Raw genomic sequence first — 13,886 nt, 5'->3', positions numbered from 1 at the left:
ATGACCAATTATATTTATTTATAAATTCAATGCTTATTCTAATGAAGCGGGAATATGCGATACGGTATGCAAATGTCATGGTGACTACGATGACGAACCGGTCAGTGACCGTGTTGCGTACATAGTATTATTTTGCGGTGACAGCACTTAATCGTTTGGGAACGGAAAAATTTGTAAAATCATATTTGTATAAAATATAATTCGATAACGAATTAAAACCTTTTTATTTCACTCTTTCAAATATAGTGGTCTTACGGGGTTGATATTTTGTTGACAGAGAATTTACTATTTTATACATTGATGCGTATTTAATACTACGTTGGTGAAGATCATAAGATTGGTGAAGGCGACTAAACAACAACTCGATTTCGATAAATAAATGATCAAGTCTTTTTTTGTAGTATATCCCTTTTTTCTATTATTAGTTCAACATCGTCTATCGGTAAATACAAATTCTTTCGTCGTGTGCTCATGATTTTCTAGAAGCAAATCGTTTTTGAGGATTTTTTTTTTTTTTGTATATGTAAATCTGTCGTATATTCTTGAATAACAACACAACCGCGTACTATCAGTAAATCCATAGCAGCCCTACCAGTGGCGGACGTGCTCAGGACGCGCGAGCGAACTCGATCCATCAAAAGTTGGTCTCCGCGACACGGTATGTCGGCTTCTGTCCGCGGTACCGCAACCACGACCTTGGTAGTCGTAGCGCTCGCGTACACTGTCTCATCGGCCGCAAAAGTCGGACGATACGAGCCGGACTGGACCAGCTTGGACGCTAGGTCGCTGCCCGCGTGGTACGACCAGGCGAAATTCGGAATATTCATCCACTGGGGCATTTACTCGGTACCGGCGTTCGGAAGTGAATGGTTTTGGATGAATTGGAGAGGTAAAGTAAAAAAAAAAAAACTCACATCCCTCCCCTATAACTTTCACTCTCGGTAACTTTAAAGCAGCGTCTGGACCGGAAAAATATATTTTTACTGTGGGCAAATTTTGTTTCCGACAGGGTCGATGACGAAATTCTGTGAGAGTACTTACCCATTTTGTTTTATGACGTGAGTTTACTTATTTTTTTGAACAGCTCTTGTGTTATGAAAATAAGTCTTCACCGACAATATTTGTTTTTCGACCGGCTCACAGTGGTCCCAAACATTAATTTAACTTGCCAAAAGATAATTTTAAATTTTTGTTAAATTATTTGATTTAACATGAATTTCTAATATGATAAACGTACCATCGTGCAATTGTTATCTGTGTATGAACTCGATAAAAACTGGTTAAAATAATATTAAGTGTAGTTTTTATTGTACATGCATTGGACGTTTCTAAATTTTATTTGTTCATTTCTCTTCTGACTGTTGTTTTGTGTAAATTGTTAGGATTTCTTTTGCCAATATATTTTAACATGGAAGTCAATGTTTTTAAGTAAGTGTATTTTTTTAAACATAATAATTTTTTGAGCATGAAGTAGCAATTTAAGATTTCTCAGTTTGATTTTAATTTATACATATTTAAAAAAAAAGATTTAATTAATAATTAGGTAACTAATATTAACAAAATGTATTTAATATACCTGAGGTATTGGTTATTTTATATAAACAACTATAATTTGCCTTTATTTGCCCCATGGAGTTCTCACAATATTTACTTTTAAATTTTTCCAGTATCAATAATAATAGAAATCATTTTACAAAAGAAGATTTTATATGGAAAAGTACCACAAAGTTATTCTTCGAAATCATTTTTACTTGACAAAAGTATTTAGGGAAGTATTGGAGGGCTGTATATGATAAAAAATTGAAGCTCAATTACTTTCCTATTCAGTTTTTTTTATAACAAAAATGGTCAGCATGTAACATTTAACCCATTTTAGAATAAAAATTCGGAATGGCTTAACTATATATCTTTTTAACAACATTAAAAAATGTCAGGTGTATAACTCATCAAGGAAATATATATAAATATATATAATAATAATATATAATAAATATATAAATATAACAATCAAGGAAATGTTGTTATATTTATAATTGCTCTATAAAAAATAATAATTTTATTGAAAAAGTTCAAAAGCTATCTGTGAATCCTGAAAATCTCAAGTTTAGTTTATCTACCTTACATACGTGAATACGGTTTTTCGAATATCTATTGCACATAACTCATCGATTACTATTGAAAATTTGAAGGGTAATTGGGTACTTTCAATAATATTGTATATGGTTTTAATATTAATTTATATATAGTTTATAGTTGAGATCGAAAGAAAATAAAATTTTGTTTAGTTAGGTACAGAAAAAAAAAATTCAAGAAACATTTAAAACTAAAATGAGACTTTTAGATAATGTTGTATTGCAAGGTTAGTAATTTTATTACTTTTAAGAGTCAATATTATATTTTATTATATTAGTTTATTCTTTCTAGTATTTAATTATAATATGGGTATGGTACAACTAATAATGGAAATACTGAAAGAACATTTTTTCAGAATCACGAAAAGGCTTTAGAAATGGTACTGGGTTAAACTTAAATTAAAATAAACGGTTAGGCAATATTTAATTAGCTAGGCAAGTAGTCATTCGGTAAACTAGGATGCATTCCAAAATTAAGGGATTGAGACAGTAAAACTGTATTTAAAAACAGATTACATTTATACTCATGGTTATAAAACCATGGGTTCGAAATGTCCCCGAGTGTGCACAAAATATTGATACATGGTGATAATGTGATCGTGATATGATTTTACCAATAAGTGAATTAAATTAAATTTCATAAATTATTATCAAAACTGAAACTATTATATGTATAATTTTTTGTTAAGGAGAATTATCTGCTCAGAGAAGAAGAAGCTCAGTATAATCGTAACAAAGTTTATAAATTATTTAGTGAGCATCATACTAAGAAAAATTCTAGAACGTATCAAAATGAAGAATATGTTGCTTGTATGGTCAGATTCACTGATATCTCCAATCAGAAAACCACAACAACAAAATATCAATGAAAAATATCATTACTTATATTTACTGATAAAGAAAATCCATTATATATAAGCAATACATCCAGTATGTCCAGATACAAGTGATACCGTAAAATGAGGTGAATAGGAAAACATTTTGAAAAAAATGTAGTCAAAATGATAATAACTTGAATTTTCAACTTTTTGTGATTGTTACTATTTTAGTTTGTTTAGTGAAAAGCGTACAAAGACTGAAAATAACACAATGGTAATATTTTTATTATTAAAACATGTTTAATAGTAATTATTGTGAAATATTTATATTAAAAAGGTTTATATGGTGTACAGGCTATAATATGCGTAAAATTAAAAAAATTGAAATCTCTGCAAGCTAAACAAATGTTTGGGACTACTGAACGGCCGTTAATTCAATGAATTAATTGACGATGACATATAATACAACAGGTCCATATTGCTTTTTATGAGAAAATTAAATATTTTAAAACATTATTAATATTTATTTAATAATCGGTTATTATTACTCCAGTCATAGATAAAAAAGTATTCTTTCATTATCTATGACTCCAGTAGCCTAATGCAACCAACGATCGACAGTTCGATAACCGTATAAAGTTGTCATTAAAAAATATCTAATGAATTGTAATATAATTTTTTGATGTCGTAAGAAATAAATTAACGGGAACGGGTAGCAATAAAATGAATTGGAATATTTAAGTTATGGTTTTTAATATAATAATTCAATAAGTATATATTTATATATATTGACATGGCACGCTTGTTATGGTCCTCGATGGGTTGCCGGTCAAAAGAAATAACTACTCGATTGGTTATTATATTGAACAGAATTGGTGTATATTAATTTTATAATCATTCGATGAAAAAAACACAAGAGTTCTATGAGCACTCTTCGTACAAAGATATGTTAATCAAAATACAAAAGAACAGTCGAAGACGTTTCGGTGTTGTGCAGAATGGATCGGAACCGAAGTAACCGGTGGTGGTTGTCAGTAAAAATGTCACTGGTTTTCGGCAACTATCCCCTCCTTTGTCCGGAGTATGAGGTCGGTGGGTTTTGCCGAACCGGTGTTATCGCCCGGGTTGTATCTGGGTAAAAAGCGAGCGCAGGTCCGCGATAGTGGTGTACATATTACTTATTGTATTTGTTTTGCTCACTTTATTGTGTAATATTGTTGTAAATCTGCTATATTTGCCATACGTTAAATAAATAGTGGTGTACATGATGTACCTCAGCTTTGACGGGACCGCGTCAATAAATATATCTACACATAGGTAAGAAAGGAGCGGCTTACGTAAATTACATGACAAAAAACTACAAGCCCGATTTCACGTACCAAGATTTTGGTCCACAGTTCACTGCAGAGTTCTTCGACCCCGTGCAATGGGCTAGCATAATCAAAGACTCCGGGGCAAAGTAATTAATAAGTCGATAGATTTTTATAATCCTACTTGTCCTAAACTTGAACATTGGTCGGTTTTTACTTTTTACTAATCAGATACGTAGTACTGACCACTAAACACCACGAAGGATACACGATGTGGCCGTCAAAAAGAGCGTTTGGATGGAACTCCGTAGACGTCGGACCACACAGAGATCTAGTAGGTTTGTGTATCGTAATATTTATATATTTTATTTGATTTATTTAACCGATGAACATTACACATGGAAAATAGGAGAACTGAGCAGAGCCGTGAGAAACTTAAATTCTACTAGGTTTGGTGTGTACCATTCGTTATACGAGTGGTTTAACCCGCTTTGGGTGCAAGACAAACAGTCCAATCTAACTACCCGTACTTTTGTGACCGAGAAAGTTCTGCCGGAACTTTACGAATTGGTAAATCAAATACGGCACATTGAATACAACATTCCATTTTTTTTACCGATATTGCAATATTATTGTGCTTTAGGTGAACAATTATAAGCCAGAAGTCATATGGTCGGATGGCGAATGGGAAGCACCAGCCACTTATTGGGATTCGTTGAATTTTCTCGCTTGGTTGTACAACGATAGCCCCGTGAAAGACACAATCGTTGTGAACGACCGTTGGGGGACTGATACGCTATGTAAACACGGTGGATATTTGACTTGTGCAGACAGGTATCAACCAGGTAACGCGTTGATTTGAAAAGATTTGATTACGTGACTTTTTACAGTAAAAATCGTATTTTAGGAAAGATAGTTGGCAGAAAATGGGAAAACGCTATGACGATCGATAAGTATTCGTGGGGCTACAGAAAAAATGCTCGAGCATTAGATGTGTACACCATTCAAAATCTAATCACTCAGTTGGTGGAAACAGTTAGCTTTGGAGGTGCGCCGTCAAATAATATATCATATATATAAAGATGAATTCGAATAAGTTGGTTTGAATTTTCAGGTAATCTGTTATTAAACATAAGCCCAACTAGTGATGGCATGATTCCGCCGTTGCACGAAGAACGCTTGTTACAGATCGGTCAATGGTTATCCGTAAACGGTGAATCTATTTACAACAGTCAGCCGTGGTCAAAGTGCCAAAATGATACTTACAATTCATATTTGTGGTAAGATGATTAGCATTATATTTTAAAGTAATTTATTATTCACCATGTATATAATATATATATATTATATGATTTTAATTTTAAGGTTTACTCAAGGAAATAATCCGGCAATAATTTATTCAATATTCATGCAATGGCCCAAAGAAAATAAGCTTAACTCTGAATGTCTGGATAAGTTAAATATTGAATCTGTGATTATGTTGGAAACCCAGAGTAAACTAAATGTAACTAATTTAAAATTGCATTTTTATTATTTAAAATACGAACGTTCCATATAAACAATATTTGTACATTTGCAGTGGAAACATCGATCAAAAGGTGGTTTGACAATTAAGCTTGAAGATAGATCTAGAATAAAAGGAAATTGGGGTTGGGCTCTGAAAATAACTATGAAACTATGAAAAGAGTTTTTGAGAATTTTATACTATTATGCATAGTTATTAAATATTTTTTATAAAATATTTTAGATTCGTTAAAATACATTTACATTATAATTTATATAATATATAATTAAAGAATAATAATACTTGAATTATATTCTTAAAAACGTCTTAAGCTTAATTTAATGGCTGGTACCGAATTTCGTCCCGGAGGCGGAATAACTATGTCCGAATTCCATCCTATTACCTGTTTGTTACTATGATATAGGTAGCGGTAACATTTTCCTTCACATTTTCTTCAGGCTTAAGACTGGCAGCTTTACCGGCATGTTTAAAATGTAAAATCCGGTAAAACAGCCTTATGTTTAATTATTATTTAAATTATTTTTTTTACTAGAACCCGGCTAAATATATCAGCTAACTGGAAATGAAAATGTAAATTATTATTTTTTAGATTTTTTTGAAATAGGCTGGTAAAAACTTAGACGAATCCTGACACATAAACTGGTGTCATCAAAATTATATTTTACTTTTGAATTGTACTGACTATTACTGATATGGGTGGATATACCATTATTATTTCTACCTACCTAGGATGGAATTCAGACATAGATTATGCGCCTCTGGGACGGAACTCGGTCATTTTCAGCAGCCTGGGACGGAATTCGGCAATTTATAATTTAATTTCCGCCGCTATTCGATTAATATGTGACCGATAAAATACGTGACCTACCGAACCGATAATTAAATTGAAAACAGTCAAATTAAAAATCATAAAATTATGTTATTTTTATAATTAAGGTCACTACAAACTATGTGCGTTTCCCGTTTCATAGTATTTCGCAGTACTTTCATATGCAACGCGAAACACGAAAAAATACAAAACAATAATTTTAAAAACAAACAATTTTTCTGTGTCCTTTGATTTTGTCAATTTACCGACTTGTTAGCGAAAAACTGCGAAACAGTTTTCACTAACATTTAAAAAAAAAATTGTATCCTGCTTTTTAATGGATCGGTATCATACCTGAATTAAATGACGTGACAATATTTCAATTGATGTTCTATGCATTTTTTTTTGTTAAATTTTAATTTTTAATACTTCTCATGAATATTCAATTGCTTGTGTGAGAGTTCCACTAATTAGATCAACAACATTTTTTGAATGGTTTACTGTTCTATAATTATAGCCCCTATTTTTTAAACAAGAATATATTCTTGAATATAATAAAAAATAACATAATACATATAACATAACATAATTTCTTGAACATACATGTTCTCCATTCGTCTGATACTATCGAACCCGGTAATATTTTTTTTTCGTTAATCGGAATTAGTTTCTTTATTACGTTTTTATATAACAAAAAAACCTTCATTTCAAATTGTCTCCAATTTGAATACATAATTCGAATACACAAGGTTTCTCTATATGTGACCATAATTTCTGTTGGATATATGTAAATCGACTAGATTATTTTGATTCTCTTGATCACTGTCATAATTAAAGTCTGCCGAATTATCTTGTAATTGTTTATAACATCGATCACCTAGCAGCGGTCCTCCTCGATTATTCTCTTTTCTCCACCTCATTAATGTTCCAAAAATTTATCCTCTCATCTTCTGATGGTTTTCAAATAATGAACAATACACGTCTTTACACAAGTTATACCAGTCAACTGGTTTTTTTTTTTTTTATTTTTATTTTTTTTTTTATTTGAAAATTTACAATCTGTATTAACAAAACACATTGAGTAAATGTGATAATATGTACAACACAATATAATATAAAGACAGAGTGACAGGATAAGGGAGACCATCCAGTGATAGAACCCTTCAGATTTAAATTAATCTAAATTAAATTTTTTTTTAATTTTAATTTTTTTTTTTTTTTTAGATCATAAAAGATCACGACACCAGCGTCTTTTAAAATGTCGAGGGGGGTTGTCGGGAAGTGTACGTGATGACAAGTAGGAGATAAGAGGATTATGGTGTAGATGTAGTTTTTTGTGAAATTTGGTGTAGTATTGTTTAGTTAGATGTTCAACCGTTTGTATTTTTAAGTCCTTGTGAAGTGTATTATTTGTTACGTACCATGGGGCAGATGTTATGAGACGGAGGGATATGGACTGGAATGCTTAGATGGTTTGTAATTGGGACGGTTTGGCACAACCCCAAATTTGAGAGCCGTAGATCCATATGGGTCTTAAAAGTCAACTGGTTACATTTGAAGTTAAATTATCATAGAAACCGTTTTAATAGGTACATTTTGTGACCAATTATAAATGAATACTTGTATGTGACTCAAACTGAAATTTAAATTGCATTGTGCATTAAAATCAGCAAATGAAAAAAATCTATTTGTTTATTTTATTGATTTATGTCTGACATCTTTTTGTGATATATCGTATAGTATTGATTTCAGTATCTATCACCCATAATTAATCTTTGTTTTCTTATGTGCATCTTTGTTTCACTGTGTTATATGTGGTTTCATTATTTTGTGGAAATAGTTTATTTTTTAAACATTATAATACGGTATTTTTAAAAAAAATAATCACATAATTTGTTAAATAATTCGACTGCTAACATTTTAAAGTATTAAACAAACGTGATTTAGGATTAACGATAGAACACGTACTGACAATTAGTGATGGTAAAAAAATAGCAAAATCAGCTATAATAGAACTACTATTCAGTGTAAACAATAGCAGTGATTGCTAAATTTCGTACTATGGTTTGTATGTTTTCCTATACCATACTATAGCTGCTGTTATATTAAAACACATTAATGTAAAATAGCAGCAGCAGCTACATCATAGAATGGCAATTCTGGCGACTCAGGTAGCGCAATGTATAATAATTGATAATGCGCGTTCTAACATTAGCTGCTAATTTTAAAATTAATGATTAACATTATATCATCAGATATTTTTACAAAATAGCAACAGTAGTAAAAAATGGTATAAAAATGAGTTTTCACATTTTCAATAATATGGCTTATTAAGTGGTTTTGGAGAAAATCTTTCTTGTAGACAAGAAGTTTTTCTATTCCTGTATAGAAGCCGAATTTTGATTTTTTAATTATTAAACTCGGTAATAAAAAGTGAAAAAATGCAAAATAATACCAACTAAAAAAGTTAATATATAATATTTCAAATAAATTATTGAAAGTCGACTTCTATACAGGACTAGGAAAATAATTATTCTAATAAAAATAACAGTAATCATTTTTTTTTTTTTTTTTTTTTGATTATTTAAATGAAAAACTCACAAGTCCAGTTACGTTTGAGACATCGAGGTGAATTATCTGAGGATAAGTTAAAAATTAGTTGGTTAAAGGTTTGCAACACGATTGCGCCCCGATCTCTTTTTACCTGATAAAATCACAACACCATTGCGTACCAAATTACATGTGTATATACTATATATAATAATTTATATACAACATAAAATAATGTATACAATACATACTTCCTTCATATAATTTTCATATACATGCACTCAAACTTATTACCTATTAATTCACAATTTTTCTTCCTAATTATTACAGGCTTACAACTGTTAACAAATTATCATCGTTATTATTATCGGCTTGGTTAAAAATTGTTTTTTTCTAAATTACATGTGATGCTAAATGTATTTACTGATATGGTCAATAGTAGACATTTTTTTTAATAAAAATTTTTTTTTTTCTATACTTTTAATCATTAGTCGATATTTTTATTATAACTATAATTAGCTCAATCAACTTTTCATTTCGATTTTGAAAAAGTGCATTTTGTGAATTAATAGTTTGAGTGTATGTATATTCAAATTATAAAAAGTATGTATTGTATACATTATTTTATATTATACATAAATTATTATACATAGTATGTACTCGTACATATAAATTAATGTGCAATGGTGTTGTGATTTTATCAGGTAAAAAGGGATCGGGGCGCAATCGTGTTACAATTTTTTTGCGCAATCGTGGTGTAATTAGTCGGGTAAAAAGACAAAAAATTGAGCAATCGTGTTTTACCGGGTAAGAGTTATTTTGAAAATTTGCATGGATTTTTAGATAGTATTTTAGGGCAAGCGTTGAGTGCAAATACAGTAAATTATAAGCTAATTGTGGAGAGTGAGGTTGCTAATATATACCATAAGCTATAGCAGGACGAGGTAAATAATTATATAGCATAAATGAGTATTTGATTAACGTTTTTTTTTCGATCGCACTATTGTTGTTAAACAGCGGAAGAACATTTTAAGCGCTATTGCATGTATGTTTATTCTTTATATAAGCGTATGTACATTGCATTTTATAATATTGTTTGATTTAACATTTCTAAAGAAATTTTCTTTTGAGTTATAGCCTATAGGACCTATAGCTTAGGTATATATTCGAGTGTAAGTAAATAGTCATTAAACGAACGCCGTAATTGGATTATTATTATAGGTTTGAATTGATTTTCGTTTGGATAACTAACTTGAATGGGTTAAATTGGTTGATTACTTTTTAGCTTCACTTAGTGCTTATGTCTTCATTAAGTCAAACATTTTGAATAATCATTCTTTCACAAGCTAATTAATACAATCGGTATTTAATTCAAATTAGAATAAAATAAATGCTTGATTTTTCTTATAGGCCGTTCTTATGTATTCCACGATTTCGTAATTCGTTGTAGGTCTGCAATTTTTTCTTTCTCATATTCGTAGATACATATTATGGATACCTATTAGGTTAAGTCTAATGTCTATATAATCTTTAACTATACATTTTTTAAAACTCATTTATTTAATTATAAAATAATTATTTCTTATTTATGAACTTCATTAAAAGAAAAAATGCCATGCGATTGCGAATTTTAAAAAATAAACGTTTTTTTCAACTGTTATAAACTTATTATCCACCAAAAACCATACCAACAGTTAAAAATAATTTTACACCTAGTGTGCGATAATATGCAGTTTGTTTTCTCTCTTTATTACGTTTCCACGTTTAGCTTGTGTCATTATATTATTTATACGTGTCTAAGTTATAATGGACGCCTGATGGCCAAGTGATTTGAATAATTGAACACACTACAAGTATTGGCGAAAGGAAAGAATAGTGGAAGTAACAAAGGTAAAAATATATCACGAATGTTTTATAAGGGCTTTCTATATTTTAACGTAGCGGGAATATCTATAATTAAATACCATTGACCCTCTATTAAGACTAGTTTAGCTCTTCGGCGGGATGCCCAGTGTACACAAATTTGACTGTTGGCTTGGTGCTATCAGTAGTATGCCGAGTGGGTGACTATAGAGATTTAATCAACCCTGAAATTGAATTAATTAATTTATTCTCAACTTGATAGTTTCTACTTAAAAATGCTACAAAAAATAAAAATGTATATTTAAAAATTGTTTGTACGTTTGTGTATCTACTTTGCAATTTCATTTATATACATTTATGACGTCTAATTATTTACTAGCATTTGATGACGCTATTTTTTTTTTTGAATTTTCTGATCAGCATGGCGATTGTTTTTATTAACTCACTACAATATACCAGTAAATACAGGTATAGTTTTTTTCAGAATTTGTATCATTCTTAAAAAATATTGACTAAATTAATTAGGGATTGTAACCTTTATGTTTTTTCCGGTCTCGGTTTCGGTTAGGTTTTTCAGAAAAAAATTCCCGAAGTTTTGGTTTAAATTATAAATTTTAAAAATATGAAACTGAAGTTACGGTTACGGTTGTGGTTAATACCGGTTATAACCTGTTACCAAACAATATTTTTAAATTAGAATTTTAAGTGATTTTAACCGTAAGCTACCTACTTTATGTGTGTACGTCTTTATGTTATTCTTTATAACTTAATTCTAAAACTAATTTATATTTTTATTTAATTAATACCTACTATATATATTAATTATTAAGTACATTTTACCATTGTACATGTGTTATAATTTACAATCGTAAGAGTGTTATGATTTAGGTTGAGACTTATATAACATAACATAACTATATTTTATTTATTTTTTCCGTTTTGAAGATGTTGGATCTGTAGTATGACTTGCCTCTCTTTGGCCCACAGTGACAGGTATTCACATAAGAATTTCAAACTTATAAACGATACTAATTGAACTGAATGTGTGATATTAGATGTATATGAGAAGTGTGATATTGAAAAAGTATGGATGAGTGGAGTGACAGGAGAAGATAAAATAAGGAACAAATATGTGAAAGGTAGTATTGGTGTCAATGGCGTGTTTAATATAAATGCGCCCCGGGGCAAAATAATTTTTCCGCCCTTCCCATTAAAAAATATATATATATATATATATAAATAAATTCAAAGTTAAGCAATAAAAAAATTAATTTTATGAAACAAATTATAAATCAGTTGTTTTGCGATATTGTATTAGATAATTTTATAGTAATACATATCCTAACGTTAACCTAATCTTTTTTATTCAAAGTGAATTCCCTTTCTTAAAAAAAAAATGTATATATATATTAAATATAGAAAACGCAATCAACACTTATTATATGCACAATGATTAACAATGCATGGTTTTTTATTAGATTAAATACATTATATTTATTATTAGTTATACATAATAAAACGACCTATTGGTCGTAAACGATTTATGTTCTAAATACCGAGTTGTGTCCGATGGATTTTTTTGGGTTACACGAATTATGTTCCAAAGAATAAAATTTACAGGAACATCTACATAAGTTGAATATACAAAGTGATACATTTTCCAATTACAATATTACACATATAATACGTAGATAATATTTTTCACAGGAATAAAATACGGCATAATTCATGACATAGTTATCATAAAACATAGTTAAGTTGCAAATTTAAGAACTTCGGAATTATTTGAAACATTACATACATTTTCTACTTCATCTGGATAAAGAAATGGCAAATCAAAAATGTACTTTAAAAATTTGCTTATTTCCGAAGATTGATCTTTATATTTTGCTGATAAGCCGATTTCTTGAATTTTTCACCACCAACCTTGATCAAATTGCGAGCGACAGCCTTTAATTTCTATCGTTGACCACACATTGGCAATTACAAAATGAATTGCTATTTCAATATTTATAATAATACGTGACATATGTACACCTTAACTTCTGCACGATAATAAAATAAAATACAAATAGTAAAACATATTAAAATATAAATTTTTGTCGGGACACAATTCGTGTATCAATAATTTCGTCGGGAAACAACTTGTTAACTGTGATAAAATAATTGATAGCTTATAGTTTATTCTTGACTTTTGAGAAACAAAAGTTTCAATAATATCATTAAAATTAATAGTTTTTGTTAAATCAGCTTCAATGTTGAGGGTTGCTAATGAATTAGCAGAGAGGTTAGCAGGAGATTTTCTCCCATTGTTGATCTTAAATAAGTTTTGACGCTTTTTTATGTAGAAAATTATTTTTCCGTTGAACAATTACTTGAAGGTGTACATTATAGCATCCTTAGAGCAATATCAATAAAAGGATATACGTACTTCAACTAAACTATTTGGTTTTATAAATACTAACATTCATCAAACACTTTTAGGTACAATTTTACTCTTCTTTTGTAAATTTTTTAAATGTACCCTATAGTGAATACCGCGTTCTGTGTACCCGAGCCTTTATTATAAACATTGAATGAAAATATTATATCTTACCGAATAATAAATGTAATATACTTATTTTGCTATTTCAGTATTACCTAGGTGACTTGGTATAGTATAATTTTTTAATTTCTTATTAGATGCTCAACAATATTTTTTAAAATACTTAATAATACCGAAAGAGGTGTAAAAATTAAAAAAAAATCATCAATAATAAAAGTTGATTTTTGAAAGGGGCAAATTCCCCCCCCCCTTTAATGCGCCACCAATCGGTGTAGTGTCGAACAAAAATTAAAGCTGCAAATTGTATTGTGAGGTGGTGAGGGTGATCAAATGTA

The 13,886-nt window shown here is 29.7% G+C and overlaps 1 protein-coding gene and 1 pseudogene across 3 annotated transcripts; one reads left to right on the top strand and one right to left on the bottom strand.

Annotated features, from left to right (window-relative positions):
* Positions 1-108: 108 nt before the first annotated feature.
* LOC112690033 (alpha-L-fucosidase-like) lies at positions 109-5,977 on the top strand. 3 transcript variants are annotated; one of them, XM_025563923.1, is made up of 10 exons: positions 128-173; positions 278-889; positions 4,268-4,409; positions 4,492-4,598; positions 4,670-4,830; positions 4,904-5,105; positions 5,168-5,308; positions 5,375-5,540; positions 5,626-5,764; positions 5,840-5,977. In XM_025563923.1, the coding sequence occupies exons 2-10, from the start codon at positions 661-663 to the stop codon at positions 5,939-5,941; spliced, it is 1,389 nt and encodes a 462-aa protein (XP_025419708.1). In that variant the 5' UTR covers positions 128-173; positions 278-660; the 3' UTR covers positions 5,942-5,977. The 3 variants fall into 3 exon arrangements, with proteins under 3 accessions (XP_025419707.1, XP_025419708.1, XP_025419709.1); XM_025563922.1 differs by having other exon boundaries at positions 109-889; XM_025563924.1 differs by lacking the exon at positions 128-173 and having other exon boundaries at positions 802-889; positions 2,822-4,409; positions 5,840-5,973.
* A 1,024-nt stretch (positions 5,978-7,001) lies between these two features.
* LOC112690003 lies at positions 7,002-7,525 on the bottom strand (annotated as a pseudogene).
* Between the last annotated feature and the right edge of the window lie 6,361 nt (positions 7,526-13,886).

This window comes from Sipha flava, unplaced genomic scaffold, assembly GCF_003268045.1.
Source record: "Sipha flava isolate LNK unplaced genomic scaffold, YSA_version1 48_pilon_pilon, whole genome shotgun sequence".
Taxonomy (NCBI): domain Eukaryota; kingdom Metazoa; phylum Arthropoda; class Insecta; order Hemiptera; family Aphididae; genus Sipha; species Sipha flava.
This window is presented reverse-complemented; position numbering and strand designations above follow the sequence as displayed.